Genomic DNA, 15,926 nt, shown 5'->3' with positions numbered 1-15,926 from the left:
AAAGAAAAAATAAAAAAATATTTTGATCCTGAGTTCCACTTCCAAATACATCAGGAAGCCTTTCTGTTCTCCACCAGTAAAACAGTAAAGCCTTTCTGTTCTGCACCCCAATTTCATTCCTTAAGAACACGGGTGTGTCTGAAATTCTATCATAAAAAGCAGAGGCTCTAAGCAGACACTGTACTAATGAAGAAAACAAAACCCTATGGGTAGAGTACAAAATCTTGAAAGTGATCCTCACCCAGGAACACCAGGTTCCTGTAGTTCTGCAACATCACATCCACGTACAGTTTCCGCTGAGCTGGGTCCAGGCATGCCCACTCCTCCTGAGAGAATTCTATGGCCACATCACTGAAGGTCAACTGTCCCTGAAATTAAAAGGGGGAAAAAAGCATTACTCTATTGAACATGGGCAGAGGTCATATAAGATCACCCAAAATGAAAACAGAGTTAATGGAATTGGTTTGGTGTGTGTGTGTGTGTGTGTGTGTGTTTCTTTAATAGAGCTGGTTTTGATCCAGGAAAGTATCCTGAGTTATCCAATGGCATCACTTTGACACTACTATTCTCTAATGTATTTTGAGAAAGGATGGCATATGATCCACAAAACCACTGTAGAAGCTTTACTTTTCTGGAAGAGGAACTTTAAAAATAAAGACATCAACACAGGCATATCCATTTTTAGTGCTTTGTTTGAATCACACAGGATCAAGTGTACATAGTTCTTAGCTGGAGAAGTCATTCTGAGTGAGCAGCGTAGCACTTTTAAAAATGGTAATGAGTTCTGGATGCGGTCTGAGCTTCCACATGTTTAACCAGCTCACTTATAACTATAGATGCCAATGTGCCGGTACATGTGCCAAACCCTTAGACAGCACAGAAGGAAACACAGGAAAAAAATTCATATACAAGACTTTGACTGAACAGTTTTAAGGAATTTACAGGTCTCACAGATTAGTAAGCCTAGCAACGACAACTGTTTTAACAGTTTTTTATATATTAACTGATAAATCTCAAAAGTAATCAAAGAATAACATTATTGTTCCCTTTTTTTAAATGTATTTGTTGACTTTAGAAAGAGAGAAGGGGTAGGAGAGAGACAGACAGAAACGCTGGTGAGAGAGAAACATCAATAAGCTAACTCCTGCACGCCTCCTACCAAGGATTGAGCCCTCAACACGGCATGTGCCAAAACTGGGAATTGAATCAGTGACCCTCAGTGCATGGGTCAACGCTCAACCAACTGAGCCAGGGCTATTCATCCTTTTTTATGAGAATATTTTGTAAAACATCCAGAAAATGGTAGAGCCTGGGTGTTATTCCAAACTTGATCTGGAATCTGTCAAAAAGAATACAGACCAATACATAGACTCAACCCTCATGAATGTTCACAGCTGTTGTAATTGTAAAGAACCGAAACAATGCCCTTGCTGGTTTGGCTCAGTGGATAGAGTGTCAGCCTGTGGACTAAAGGGTCTCAGGTTCGATTCTGGTCAAGGGCACACACCCAAGTTGCAGGCTTGATCCCCAGTAGGGAGCGTGCAGGAGGCAGCCGATCAATGATTCGCTCTCATCATTGGTGTTTCTATCTCTCTCTCCCTCTCCCTTCCTCTCTGAAACCAATAAAAATATATTTTTTTAAAAAAGAATAGAAACAAGAATGTAAGAAGAAAAAGCTCAAATAATAACATTTTTTTGCAAAAAGGCAGACATAGAAATGGAAACTCTGTACACAAAAAAATACGACATAAAATAATATTTTCATGTCAATAATATTACCCTGAAATAAAATAAACATTAATGTCAATGTGTTAATCTCACAAATCTCTTTGTGAATCATCATCTTGGTACTTTAGAAACACAAAAGGGAGGTAAACACACCATAATATAAAATATTAGCGCTATTGGTTCTTAGCCTATTGTTTGATGTGTTATCTTTGGTGCTGATCTGTATTTTATAAATTTAACACACTTGAACATCCATTACTATGATGCTTGTAAACATTTTTGAAAATACAAAGTAGTGATAAAGAAGAGTGTGTCTGTGACATGTCAGTGGAATACAACAAAAATGTACAGGTCTGAGGCCTGCCTGATAAAACCCTCCATTTGCAAATCTAGGATCTCCAGTGAACTGCCGGAAGCCGGTCCATCCTTGCTGCTTGACACAGTCGCTGCAGGATAGAAACATCTGCACAGCATATGTTTCAAGGGACCTGGCATATATAGCATACTGTTCTTAATATGTTTGCTCCCCTTAGCGCTGTGTGTTTTAACCAAGATCACCTCTCCGAGAAAGGTTGTTTCCCCAGGTAGGGATTTTTCCCTGAAGTTAGGGAGGGGATGAAACTCCTTAACTAAGTGCCAGGCGGGTAGTTAATCACTTTAACTACAAACAATCATGCTTAAGGTACATAATCTTTACTCCCTGGAATGGAGATAAGAAACGCCCTAACCTTTGTAATAGAAATTGACAGGATTAAAATCAACTGGTATAAATACGGATGTAACAAGACAATAAACAGCAGAACCTCTCTGGAAATCCAGACCAGAACTTGGCTGGAGATCCTGGCTGGAGATCCTGGCTAGGCTGCTGATCAACTGAACACTGTCTCTGTGTCATTCCTTCTTCGCCGACTCCATCCACACCTTTGGGGACCCCTGGACCTGCTGGGGTTGGACCCCGGCAGTGAACAACAACAAGAAGCCTTTATTTCTCAAAGCAACCTAAACATAAAGAGAAACTGAAAAGCAATGGAAGTTTCCAAATGAAATGTGATCGTTTATGCACATCTCACAAATTTTTTTTGAAACCCTTATTAAAGATTTTTTAAAATTAACTCTATGGTTCAGGAACTGGGCAGAGAACACCCACACCAAGTGAAAATCAGGTGCAAAGGAAGTGACATCAGGTGACTGAAGGACACAGAACATATCATCACTAACACCAATTTTATACAAAATTCATTCCACATATACCTCCACATTCTGTAAATCTCACAGTACATTTAAAGAGTAAGGCTTCCATGCCAATGTAGAGAGCAAGTCTCTGCTAACGAGTTTTCTTTTTCAGCACATTCTGATCTAATCCCAGCCACTAAGGCCATCCTGTTAAAGGTGCTTTGTCTCAATCCTGTTCTGCAGAGCGGATGCTGCAGCCATACGAAATCTAAAACCTACATTTCCCTTCTGCAAACACCATCTCAATAGGGATCTTGGCTATCAATGCCTTCCCATGTTGATCTGTCACAAAGAAAATGTTCTGAAGAGTTGAAGGTGGGGGTTCAGAACAAGGCACCCTAAGATGTGCTTCAACGGTACATGCATTATGTTGAACTGAAGGCACCAAGACCTAGAGAACCTTCTGCTCTCCCCCTGAACTACCTAGAAGAATTTAAATGATGAGCTTGGCCCATGATCTGTGTTAAACCAAAAATGACATTTGAACTACGTAGGTCAACCGTGTCAAACTTGCGGGTCACCGGACACATGTGACCCACAACAAATTCTCATTAACAATTACTCATTTATTTCAGCCCTTTGTATTCAGCATGTCTCTATCTTAATAAAACTACATTTCTATGACATTTGAAGCTTTTGGGGTTTTTTCCGGCCCACATAAACTTAAACCTTGTTTATTTTGCACGTGTTAGCCTTTGAGTTTGACATGCTTGATCTAGGTGGTAGGCAAACTAGTATTTCCTGAACATGTGATCTCTTGGCAACGACATTCTAAAGTCCCAAGGTGCAGTAGCTCATCCCAGGTGCAGAATGTCTCATATACCAATTTTCCCTTTCAATCTCTGAGCCTCTCTTGCATGTGGGGTCTCTAACACTGTCATGTGTGTGGAGCTCCCATACATATCACGTCTATCCAATTAGGCCAGCTGAGAGAACCTTGAAAGTAGAAGAGCCAAAACCGGTTTGGCTCAGTGGATAGAGCGTCGGCCTGCGGACTGAAAGGTCCCAGGTTCGATTCCGGTCAAGGGCATGTACCTGGGTTGCGGGCACATCCCCAGTGGGAGATGTGCTGGAGGCAGCTGATCGATGTTTCTCTCTCATCGATGTTTCTAACTCTCTATCTCTCTCCCTTCCTCTCTGTAAAAAATCAATAAAATATATATATATATAAAAAAAAAGGAAGTATCTTCCTCCCACACAATGGCCATTAATTTATGGTGAGAGTTCTTCATTTCGTATAGGGGACCTGGATGGACACAGTGGACAGAAAGCTGTGGACAAAAATGCAGGGGTAGCTGACTTTATCTGCCTCCTAAAGGCCTGCTTCCTTGCAGATGTTGAAACTGCTGACCCACATGAGCAGTTGATGAAGGCTTGACTGCTACATGAACTTCCTGGGGTGGCTCTAGTGAACTACGCTGCCATCTTTCCCCCACAGCGCAGGCACTAACAATCAGACAACCCCGATGGAAAAGGAAGTAACTGCACCCTGAAATGGAAATCTCCACCAGCAGGCCTTGTTCAAACCACCCTCCTATGTGTCCCAAGCTTGTTAGGGCCGCCAAGCAGCGCCAGCCCCTCAGCAGCTCAGAGGCCCTTCCTTTCTTCTGTGTTGTCTCCCTTATGAAAGAGCATAAACCTAAGAAAATTTCCCAAGATTATCTCTAGAGGTTCCTCTTGATTTCTATCTTGGGGAACCCATAACCCCAAGCGACAGTCACAGTTTAAAGAGGGAACTTAGATAATCACAAGAAAAAAAGTAAGCAGTTGAAAACAAATTCCTGTTGCAGGATCATCAGAAATAGAGAAGCAAAGGTCTGCACCACCTACATCCAGGAACTTGAGAAGGAAAAGCAGACACAGAACTGAGCCAAGACAGAGCGCTTACCTGAGAAGCAGCCATATTGTCCTCTTCCTCCTCCTGCTCTGGGTTGTTTTCTCAGGCGACTTTATGTTGACCAATCACACCTGCATCTGGAGAAGATGCCGTGCTTCCACCACACTCACAGGCAGAAGGACTTGAAATGCTGAAAAATGTCACACTCCCCTGCCCTTTGTCACAGGAGAGATTAAGAAAAAGTGAGATTCTACATTAAGACCAACATGTAAGTTTTTCTCTCTTATATTCCTGTGCTCTCCCATCCCACAGACATGCACAATTTCCAACCCAGCAATAAGAATGTGGGCTGTACTTCTGTTCCTCCAAACTCAAAAAAGAACCCTGTTACCTCCCCTGGACCAAAGCCAGCTCTCAACTCTCACAAATGCACAGGGGCAGATAACGCTTCTGATAAATATTAGCCTCCCTTTTGAATCACCTGGAGCACCACACTAAACCAACAACCCAGACCAGTTGTTGAGCTCTGTGGGGGAGGGTACAGTAATGTTACTTCTTACAATTCATCAAATGGTCTAATACAGCCGTGGGCAAACTACGGCCCACGGCCGGATCCGGCCGTTTGAAATGAATAAAACTAAAAAAAAAAAAAAGACCGTACCCTTTTATGTAATGATGTTTACTTTGAATTTATATTAGTTCATACAAACACTCCATCCATGCTTTTGTTCCGGCCCTCTGGTCTAGTTTATGAACCCATTGTGGCCCTCGAGTCAAAAAGTTTGCCCACCCCTGGGCTAGACCCAACATATCTGAGACCTATGAGTAGTGTGAAGGATTGGGGTAAGAACTTCTAGAGGGCAGGCTCCTAGGCTGGAACCCTGGAAATGGGGTTGTCCTGGAATGGGTTTAGCTAGGTCTGTAGCTACTGTGCAGATGCAAACAGGGAAGGAGAAAAAAACTTGGTGGCAACAGGATTCTGTGAAAATCCTGTCCTCAGAATTCTTCCAAAATGACCCTCAGTCCCCAGTTCTTTGCCCACACCCCTCCCATGGGACACATGGTATAACAGGCCTCATCCCGTCCATAGGTGAATGGAGCCTCAATCCCTAAGGGACAAGGGGCAGAAAAGTGTATCCATCACAGCTGCATTTGCAAATGAACTAAAGGAGCATACTCTAGAAGCCTCTCAAGACATGAGATTCCTTATACCACATTCATGTTCACTTTCTCTAACTGAACCCCAAACACATTTTAATCATTGTTCTTATTAATGTTTTATTACAGTAAGAACACAACATGAGATCTTTCAATAAAATTTTTGAAAAAATATTTTTATTGATTTTAGAGTGGAGAGAGATAGAAACATTAGTGATGAGAGAGAATCATCGATCGGCTGCGTCCTGCACACCCCCTACTGGGGATTGAGCCCACACCCTGGGCATGTGCTCTTCAGTCCACAGGCTGACACTCTATCCAACTGAGCCAAACCAGCAAGATATGAGATTCCTTATACCACATTCATGTTCACTTTCTCTAACTGAACCCCAAACACATTTTAATCATTGTTCTTATTAGTGTTTTATTATAGTAAGAACACTTAACATGAGATCTTCCAATAAAATTTTTGAAAATATATTTTTATTGATTTTATAGTGGAGAGAGATAGAAACATTAGTGATGAGAGAGAATCATTGATCATTGATCGGCTGCCTCCTGCACACCCCCTACTGGGGATTGAGCCCACAACTTGGGCATGTGCTCTGACCATGAATCACACAGCGACATCCTGGCTAATAGGTTGACGCTCGACCACTGAGAAACACTAACCAGAATCAATAAAATTTTAATTGCACAAGACAATAATGTTAACAGCAGGCAAAATGTTATAACGTGGATTTCTGAAACTTATTTATCTTTGATAAATCAAAATCTGTATCCCTGAATAGCAACTCCCATTTCCACTCTCCTTTGCCTCTGGCAATGTTAATCATTCCTCTAATCTTTGTTCCTGTGAGTGTGACTGCATTGTGAGAATTCTGAAGCTGGATTTATATAGGGTTATATATTAAAAGTACTTACTATGACACCTAAGTTTAAAATCTATAAACTTAATAGTCATATTATGAAATTTGAGGAAAATATGATTAAATTAATACAAATGACTCCCAACTTTGATAGAGTTTAACAAACAATTATTATGAAAAAAATAGAAAACAAATTCCTGAAACATAGCAGATTCACTATAATAAAACCTTAGAGCAAGCCCTACTAAGTGTACCTATTAATAATAGCGGATTTTGTAATCAAAGAAAACACGATGATTTCAAGAGAAACATCAAAAGTGCTTTATTCTAAGTAATGTCCATCACTAGCTACACACTGCCCCATCATTCAGGTAATTTGTGGATACCGTTCCAATAGAACTTTTCTTGTTTTGAGGCAAACCATTAAGAGACCCAGTTTTCCACTTCTTCATATGTTCTGAAGTGCTGCTCAGAAAGTGCGTGTGCCATCTATTGGAACAAGTGGTAATCTGAAGGAGCAAAGTCTGGTGAATACAGCGATTGGGTTAATACTTCCCAGGCAAGATCTTTTAACGTGTCTTTCACTGGTTTTGAAGTGTGTGATGTTGCGTTATCATGAAGCAAAATTACTTTGCCCTGTCTTCTGGCACATTCTGGTCATTTCACTATCAAAGAGTGGTTCAAATTGATTATTTGTTGTCAATAGCGATCAGTATTAATGGTTTCACCTGGTTTTAGAAACTCATAATACACCACACCTTCCTGATCCCACCAAACCCAGAGCATTGTCTTCTTTCCAAAGCGATTTGGCCTTGCAGTGGATGTTGATGGTTGACCTGGATCAACCCATGATTTTGTGCATTTGGGATTCTCAAAATAAATCCACTTTTCATCACCAGTCACAATTCGATGCAAAAAAGACTTTCTTTCATGCTGTTGAAGCAACATTTTACTGATGACTTTTCAGTTTTCCATTTGTCTTTTGTTCAGTTGATGTGGCACCCATTTTCCTTCCTTTAAAATCTTTCCCATTTCTTGTAAATGATCGGAAATTCTTACTGGGCAACATTTAATCTTTCTGCAAGTTGTTTTTGAGTTTGACATGCATCTTCATCCAATAATGCTTGTAATTGTTCATCTTCAAACTTTTTCAGTTGACCTGGGCGTTCTTTGTCTTTCACATCGAAATCATCACTTTTAAAGCGTTTAAACCAGTGTTCACAAGTATCTTGAGATGGAGCATGTTCACCATAAGCTTCCCGAAGTATTCAGCAGCACTTTTCTTCAAAATAAAGTAATGAATTAAAACTTCCCGCAAATGCTTTTTTGGCACGAAATTTGACATTTTTAAGTGTACAAATATCTATGATGTTAACACCTTCAGAAAATTTGACATATGAAGTTTTTAAGCTTGTTGTCAATACAACAAAATAGCATACATATCAAATCGCATATATAACAACATATGTGTAACCCCATCTATTGAAAAAAATCCGCATTATTAACCAGTACATCTAGTAAATCTTCATGGGGAAATTTATGCTTTTAATAGCAGATAAACAGGTCAACAGGCCCACATTATTATTTTACTAACATGGTTCTCAGGAATAAAAAATTGCTACCTTATCTCTCTATGCATAACTCTGTGTCCAGATTTCCCGTTAAGAAGGAAAACAGGCATATTAGAGGAGGGCCCACTATTAATGCCCTTATTTTAAGTTGATTATATTTTGTTTTATTGATTTCAGAGAGGAAAGGAGAGGGAGAGGGGCTGCCTCCTGCATGCCCCCTACTGGGGATCAAGAAAGCACCCGGGGGATGTACTCTTGACCGGAATGGAATCCGGAACCCTTCAGTCCTCAGGCCAATGCTCTATCCACTGAGCCAAACCAGCCAGGGCTAGTTGATTATCTTTTTAAGGTAATCTTTAAATAAGGTAATATCCCTATTTTTAAGGTAATTTTTAAGTTGGGTAATATCCCAAGGCAGTGGATAAGATTTCAACATATGATTGAGACCCAACTGAAGCCTTACATGGTAAGTTTATGGGGGTGGGTGTCTAAGTGTGTGTGTCTATGAAATTTTATTAACCATGTAGCTTTGTTTAAATCAGAACCACAAACCAGATCCTTAATTGGAGCTGCCTTCTAACAACTCCTATCCCTAACCCAGGACAACCACTAATCTGTTCTCTATACTGATCTGGTTGGATTCAATTTTGATAACTTTATAATTTTCAAACAATTAATTATTAAATCACAAATTTGCCGTAGGGCCTTTGCCAAAGGCCCTAAGGCAGAATTAACCCAATCTTTTATTTAACTGAATATATATTTACCATAAATAGTTCTATTTCAACAAATAGTCAATATTTAAAGAAACTTATGCCAGGTATTTCACATCCTTTTCCCCTACTGTGTTCTGAAGAATCAGTATGTATCCTCCACTGAAAGCACATCTCAGCTGAGACTGGCCACAGTTCACAAGCTCAACAGCCACAGGAAGAGACTGGCTGCCATATTGGATGGGCCAGCACTACAGTATCAACAAGAAAGTATTTTATGCAATATGAGGGCAGACTGTGCCTGTAATACCCAACCTTTTCATTTCTTTGATGCTTTCTTTGAGGTTATGTATATAATCACCTTTGTAACTAAACATGGTCTTAGGAAAAGATTTTTTTTTTTGTAGGATCAGAGTCAAGTGGGTGTGTATATACACTCCCAACCTTATATCATGGTGTTACTCAGTCTTTTTGTCCTTGTTGTATTTGTCTAAAGATGTGTCAGGTTCTGAGAGAGGAATTAAAAAGACTGTCACTCTCACTCTAACTCTAAACATATGTTTCTCAATTTGTTCCCACATACCCATTCCTTTATGTCGTTCATCTTTAGCTTTGTCAATCACTTGTACATACATTTACTCATCCAAGATTAACCATCTCCTTGGTGCCTGGCATTAGAGACACAGACCAGAACAAGACCAAGGTCTTGCACATGTGGGCAGCCACCTTAATCACGAGACAGATAATAAATAAGCAAACAAATAAATACACAGAAAAGCATCTGAGTCCAGAGAAGCCCAATGAAGACAAGTTAAAACAGCGTGGAAAACTCACTGAAAGTTGGGAACAAGGGAACAGCCACAGCAAAGGCCCTAAGGCAGAAACCTGCCTATGTGTTTAAGGAACAGTGAGGAGGCCCCTGTGCCTGCAGCTGATGCAGGGAGTGGGAGAGAGCAGGAGATGGAGTGTAGAAGGAGCAAAGGGAACCCGATCTGTGGGCTCCAATGGGCCATCTTAGCTTCATACACTGCATGTTTTGTTACGTATTCATTCACTGAAATATTTCATTTATTAAAACTATTATAAGATTATTTAATGAGCTCTAATAGGTTCAGGCAATGAATTAGACAGATAAGGTTCTTGTCACCCATGTAACTCTCACAGAATATTAGAGAAAGAAGAGGAATAAACAATTTGATAGAAAAGCAATAGAAACACATTTTTCCAATTACAAAATAAAATGCAATCTTCCTAAGGGCCAGACTGTTCTAAGCTCTTTCTGCAGAGTCATTAATTCTTGTGACAACATTACGTGGTAATGACTGTGCCCATTTTACCAATGTGGAGCCTAAGCCACAGAGCGCCAGGAGTACTCCCGAGGTTACACAACCAGCACCAGGCAGGCCTTTCTTTCCTTCCCTGTCCTAGCACTTCTCCTCAATCACCACCTACCTCTCTCCTCTCAGACTCCTCTTTTCTACGACCCCCTCCCCCAAAAAAAACCAGGGTCTGGAGGAATGCAGCTCTTACAATCCCTCAGGCCCCTCTGCTCCTGCTGCTAGTACCTGCTTGGTGCCTGCACTGGTGAAGGAAGAGGTAGAGGGACCCAGGCACCCAATGCTGCCTTATGGCTGCCTACCTCCTGTGGCTCGTGGGCGCTAACTTGTCTTGGTGAGTTCCTCATTAAACTGAGGACTCTGGACACTGTTGAAAGGACAGGTGGGATGAGAGGGCTGTAAGCAGGGAACGGGTAGGTCAACTCTAAATAAAAACCCCTTTAAGGCCATGAGATTGGTAGAAACAGACTTGATGGTAGAAACTTGAGACCAAAGAGGAGGCTCGAAGAAGGCTGAGGGACAGAAGATAGAAGCTAAACCAGCTGAAACCATGGAGATGGAAAGGAGAGAATGGGTCAATTCAGGGGTCTGAAACCAGGAGAAAGAGGGATACAGATCAGGAGTGGGGCACTTGTTGGTACAGAGGACCCTGGGTCTTGTCCAGTGACTGAGTGGACAAAGGGGAAGCTGGGTAATGAGAAAGATGAGGAAAAGACAGTGAGCTCAGTGGGAACTGTGAGTGTGAAAGGCCACCAGGGAGATATTTGGGTCCAACAGTCTATAAGCCAGGAGAGTATGGGAAGGGAAGGGAACGCTATGCAAAGCCCTCCAAAGTGAAAATGCTCAGGGTGTTCCAGTAACTTTGGTCAGACTGCGCTGGGTGTGGGTGAACCTTTGAAAAAATGCCACAAGAAAACCAAGACCTCAAACACCAGGCAAAGGTGCTGGGACTTCCTGCTCTGGGCAGCAGCATCATGGATGCCTGTGTCGGAAGACAGAACCTGGGAACAGGGGTGGGGGCAGGAGGCAGGTGGATTGAAGGGAGCGTGGGTAGGCAAGTCCCAGTGAGTTCTTGATGAGCACAGGGAGCTCTAACAAGAAACACGTTGTAGTGATCACTTGCACACACAGCACCTCAGTGACACAGGTCTTGTGCTGGGCTTTCTACAAATTCACACTCGTAATTGCAAAGCTGGAGCCTTTATTATCCTACTTCAGAGGCTGAACCCAAAGCACCTTGAGGTAAATAATCTGCAAAAATTCATAGATTTGACTTGACTTTGAGCCTTTTGCTTCCAGCATCTGAGCCTTTCACTCTTCTACCTCAATTTCCTGATCTGTCCAAAAGACACTGATAATACTCCTTCCATGGAGTATTGTCTGTCCCCAGGTCTATTAAATAAACACAATCATTTTCTGCATCTTTTCCAGGAATTCACCGAGAATTATTTAAAATATATAAAATGATGCACACAGATTTTGGCACTGAAAACTTTGAAAAAAATGTTAGCTATGGAAATAGGTTGATCAAATTCCTTCACCATAAACAGATGAGCTCTCTTGGAACAAAGTTTCATGTCCATCTTTCAACATTTTCAGAGAATGGAGAAAAGGGACTTAAAGGAATATCATTGAAGCTTACAGATCACTAATTTAACAAATCATATAAATGGAATTTTAAAAACTGTGACTATTAAACTAACTCACTAAAACTAGGTTCTGACTGTTAACAACATAGCCATCCTTACCAAGTGTACACTGAAATAGCCTAATATATCATTTATATGCACCAATGGATGTTCCCACATGTTATACAGGAAAGAAAAATACAAAGCATATAATCTAAAGTAGACACAATATATTCAGAAGGGAAAAAATTCTAATTTTTAAAAATATAATGTCTTCCAGGGTTAATTTTGTTTTTCTAAGCTACCTTGTATTTAGAAAAGAATGGTAAGAGCTGATTATGAGATGTCACCAATGCTTATTTCGGAAGTAAATGAAAGTTTACAAAAAAAGGGAAATTCAACAAAGATTTATTTCAAATGCTTTTTATTTTTTAATTCTTTTTTTTAGTCCTCACCCAAGGATATTTTTCAATTGATTTTTGAGAGAGTGGAAGAGAGAGAGAAAGACAGAGAGGAATATCAATGTAACAGAAACACATTGACTGGTTGCCTCCTGCACAAGACCCGAACAGGGCCCCGGCCTGTGAGGAGCCTGCAGCCGAGGTACGTGCCCTTGACTGGAATCGAACCCAGGCCCCTTCAGTCAGCAGGCTAATGCTCTAACCACTGAGAAAAAGTGGCTAGGACTAAATATGTTTTTTAAAAACAATTAAATAAATATAACAACAGTAAAAAGGAAAGAGTAAATCCATTTCAAAGAAATAAAAAACCAACACTTTTAATATTCCTTGAAAAAGCATCATGTAGGGATAGACTTGGTCATTCTTGTCCCAGTTCACTTTGCTAATCCCATCCCAGGAAATGGGAAGAGACCCAGGACTGACTGAGACAAGATTCTCCCCTCTGGCTGAATAAGGGTTGCAAATGAAAGCTATCTGCTGACACAAAGAACCATTTTATAACTTATAAAATGAGCAAGCCTTATAAACTGGACCTTTGCAATTCTCATTTTCATCTGTATAACTGAAATACAAATATTAAATTAAATAGGTCATAAAGCCACAAGTCATCACATCACAACGTAATCACCCACATCCATCAGTTTCCCACTCACCCAGAACGGGGTTCCCTTCCTCCTCCACTTCTGTTTCTCAATCCGTTTAGGTCGCTCTCTTTCCTTTGTTTCTCTCCACTGACCTTGCCTGTGTTCCCCCTTCGCTCCTGTCTCCCCTTTATTCTATTCCTTCCCTATACCCCTTCCGTGAAATTACTGGAACCATCATCTACAGGAGCCCTTTCTCCCCAATCTCTCCGATTGTTCCCCACCTCCATACATTTCGCCTTTCTCCCCCATCCCTGTGTCCCTTCTGCTTCCCCTCTGTCTTTCAGGTTCCACCTCTCCTGCCAGACTCCTGGCACCACCGCCTGGCTAAGCGCACAGTGCTGATTCTTTTTTTTTTTTCTTTTTTTCCCTTAATATTTTATTCATTTTTTACAGAGAGGAAGGGAGAGGAATAAAGAAACATCGATGAGAGAGATACATCAATCAGCTGCCTCCTGCACACCCACTACTGGGGATGTGCCCGCAACCAAGGTACAGGCCCTTGACCGGAATCGAATCTGGGACCCTTCAGTCTGCAGGTCGACGCTCTAGCCACTGAGCCAAACCGGCCAGGGCCACAGTACTGACTCTTGCTGGACTCGGTCATCCCTTCCAGCCCCTGCACTGGCCTCATCCGCCTTTTTCTCCTGACTCTCTCCATCTCAGGTGCCTCGCCCTTCGGGGCCCCACCTCTGCTAACCAAGGGCTCCTCACCCTTTTGCTCCCCTTCACGTCTCTAGAGCTCCCCCTTTCCTCCATGGTCTCTATTTGTTCTCCATTTACCACTTTCCCGAGTTCCTCTTTCATACTTACAGTCGATTTGCAAGGACCTTCCACGTCCTCAACTTTGCGGACTCCTTATGGGCCCCCTCACTGATCCGGCCTCCTACCTACTAAGTGGGGCGTGGGGGGGAGGGGAGCATCTGGAAAGGGGGGTGTCTATACTCCCAGGCCAGGGAGGAATCCGGCTCTACAGGCCGGGAACTGCGAGGCTGCGGAGGGAGGGAGGGTTTGACTCCATCTCCCAACACTTTAATGGCCTGGGGGAGGGGGAGGGGGGAGGCCTGGCCCGTGAACGGTTTTAGCAGGAAAACCACGCGCGGGCCGGCGCAGGGGCCCCGGGAAGGCAGACCGCAGGCAGAGAGGGCTCCACAGTTTCAGCCAAAGGTAAAGCGGGTCTCAAACCCGCAGGGAAGCGCTCGGGGTCAGAGGTCTCACCGGGACGCGAGACTTACCGCCGATGGGAGGCGGGTTCGGGGTTTCAAGGTCTCCTCGGCGCCCGGACTTCACACGTGCAGGGCTGTGGGCTGAGATGCGGAGGTTTAAAGGAGAAAGACCAGAGGCCTCAGATGCCACGGTTACCTTCCCTCCGCACCAGCCGCTTCCGGGTTCGGGAGTAACTGCGCGTGCGCGGGGCGGCAAAGGGGGCTTAGCGGGGCTCGGGGCGGCCGGGGCTCCGGGGACAATGGGAGCGCGGGGCGGGGCCGAAGCGCGGGGCGTGCAAAAGGGGTTTGGCGTGGAGGCTGCACCTGGGGCGCTTCGTTTGCGCTGAGCCCCAGGAACTGGGGAGGCGCTGGAATGCGCTGTGGCTAAGGGTAGGCGTTGCGTGCAGGCGGAACAGGTGGTCGGGCTGCGGCCCACAGTCGGGTTGCCGGTTCGAAGGTGGAGCCCAGCCCCCAGGATGATGACCAGGATCAGCATCGCCGGGGATGCTAACTGGGTCCTGACTCCTGTCCGCGTGCCTCACAGTTTGTATTTTCTGAATTCTGAACCTGTGCAATTTCTTTTGTGCCCTGTAAAGCAGGACTACTCCCTGCCCATTTTAAGTTGATGTTTCAAACAGTTTAATATAAAATTTCGAGATCAGTGGGCCACTTACGTTGAAAGCTACAATGTCTTTAACAGGCTGAGAACGGATTTGCTCAAAACTTCTATTGGGAAGTGGTGGACTCGCCGGTGGGTATTGGCAGAGATGCCAGCTGAACTCCAGCTCTGGGTTCTGGGAACCTGGACATTCAGTTGTGGTGGAGCAATGACTGAATCGAGCAACGAACCAAATAAGTAATTTAATGAAGCAAGGAGTGCAGTTGTCTGTGCAGGAGATGCAAACTTGAATGTAAAATTCAAAATTGTATATGTGAAATTCTAAATTCTACCTTTGGGAAACAGGCCATCGCAGACCAACATCTATCAGAACACCATTTCCATTCCCATTCCCCACTCACCCTGTGATGTCCTGGGTCAGTTGCAGAGAATTGTATAAGGACAAAACCTGGAGGGATGAAGCATGTCATAATTTAGGTCACCATCCAGGCTTTTTAAAAAATATGCAGCAATAACTTTTACAAAATAGATATAAATTGTATTGTTTATATGTTACGAGGGGAATGATAAATTCAAACACCTTTATTGAGATAAATGTTTGTGACATGGTAATTCATTTGTTATTGACTTCTCTATACAATTCAATTCCAAATGTTTACTTAATGTTTATTCAGGAAAGAATATTTTTACCTATGAATTTTTTTTTATTTTTTTTTTTACATTTTAGCTGTTTTACTTGTTTTCTACTTGTGAGGTTCTCTCGGGTGTGGACAATAAACTCTGTAGAATAAATGTACCCTTCAGAAGACAATAGAATTTGCTTTTACCTATAGAAAACTTTTACAATATTCCTAAAGACATTCAGTAGAGATATCTATCCTCTTTCAGATGAATCTTAAAGAAAGTAAAGCAATCTGGTCAATTTC

General features: G+C 42.5%; 1 protein-coding gene across 7 annotated transcripts in view; it reads right to left on the bottom strand.

Moving 5' to 3' along the window:
- LOC118663085 (zinc finger protein 420-like) overlaps nucleotides 1–15,387 on the bottom strand; it is a 45,092-nt gene extending 29,705 nt beyond the window's left edge. For 2 of the 7 annotated variants that reach the window (XM_036322429.1, XM_036322426.1), the window contains exons 1-3: nucleotides 14,412–15,372; nucleotides 4,850–5,013; nucleotides 242–368 (exon numbers count right to left, since the gene is read on the bottom strand). In XM_036322429.1, the coding sequence (XP_036178322.1) occupies nucleotides 242–368; nucleotides 4,850–4,864 (142 nt within the window). In that variant the 5' untranslated portion in view covers nucleotides 4,865–5,013; nucleotides 14,412–15,372. Of the gene's footprint in view, nucleotides 1–241; nucleotides 369–4,849; nucleotides 5,014–14,411 lie in introns of all 7 variants that reach the window. The other 5 variants (XM_036322424.1, XM_036322425.1, XM_036322427.1 and 2 more) reach the window with 5 other exon arrangements.
- Nucleotides 15,388–15,926: the final 539 nt, after the last annotated feature.

Source organism: Myotis myotis, unplaced genomic scaffold (genome assembly GCF_014108235.1).
Source record: "Myotis myotis isolate mMyoMyo1 unplaced genomic scaffold, mMyoMyo1.p scaffold_m19_p_9, whole genome shotgun sequence".
Classification (NCBI taxonomy): Eukaryota; Metazoa; Chordata; class Mammalia; order Chiroptera; family Vespertilionidae; genus Myotis; species Myotis myotis.
The sequence above is the reverse complement of the archived record's forward strand: the minus strand, read 5'-3'. Positions and strand labels throughout refer to the sequence as shown.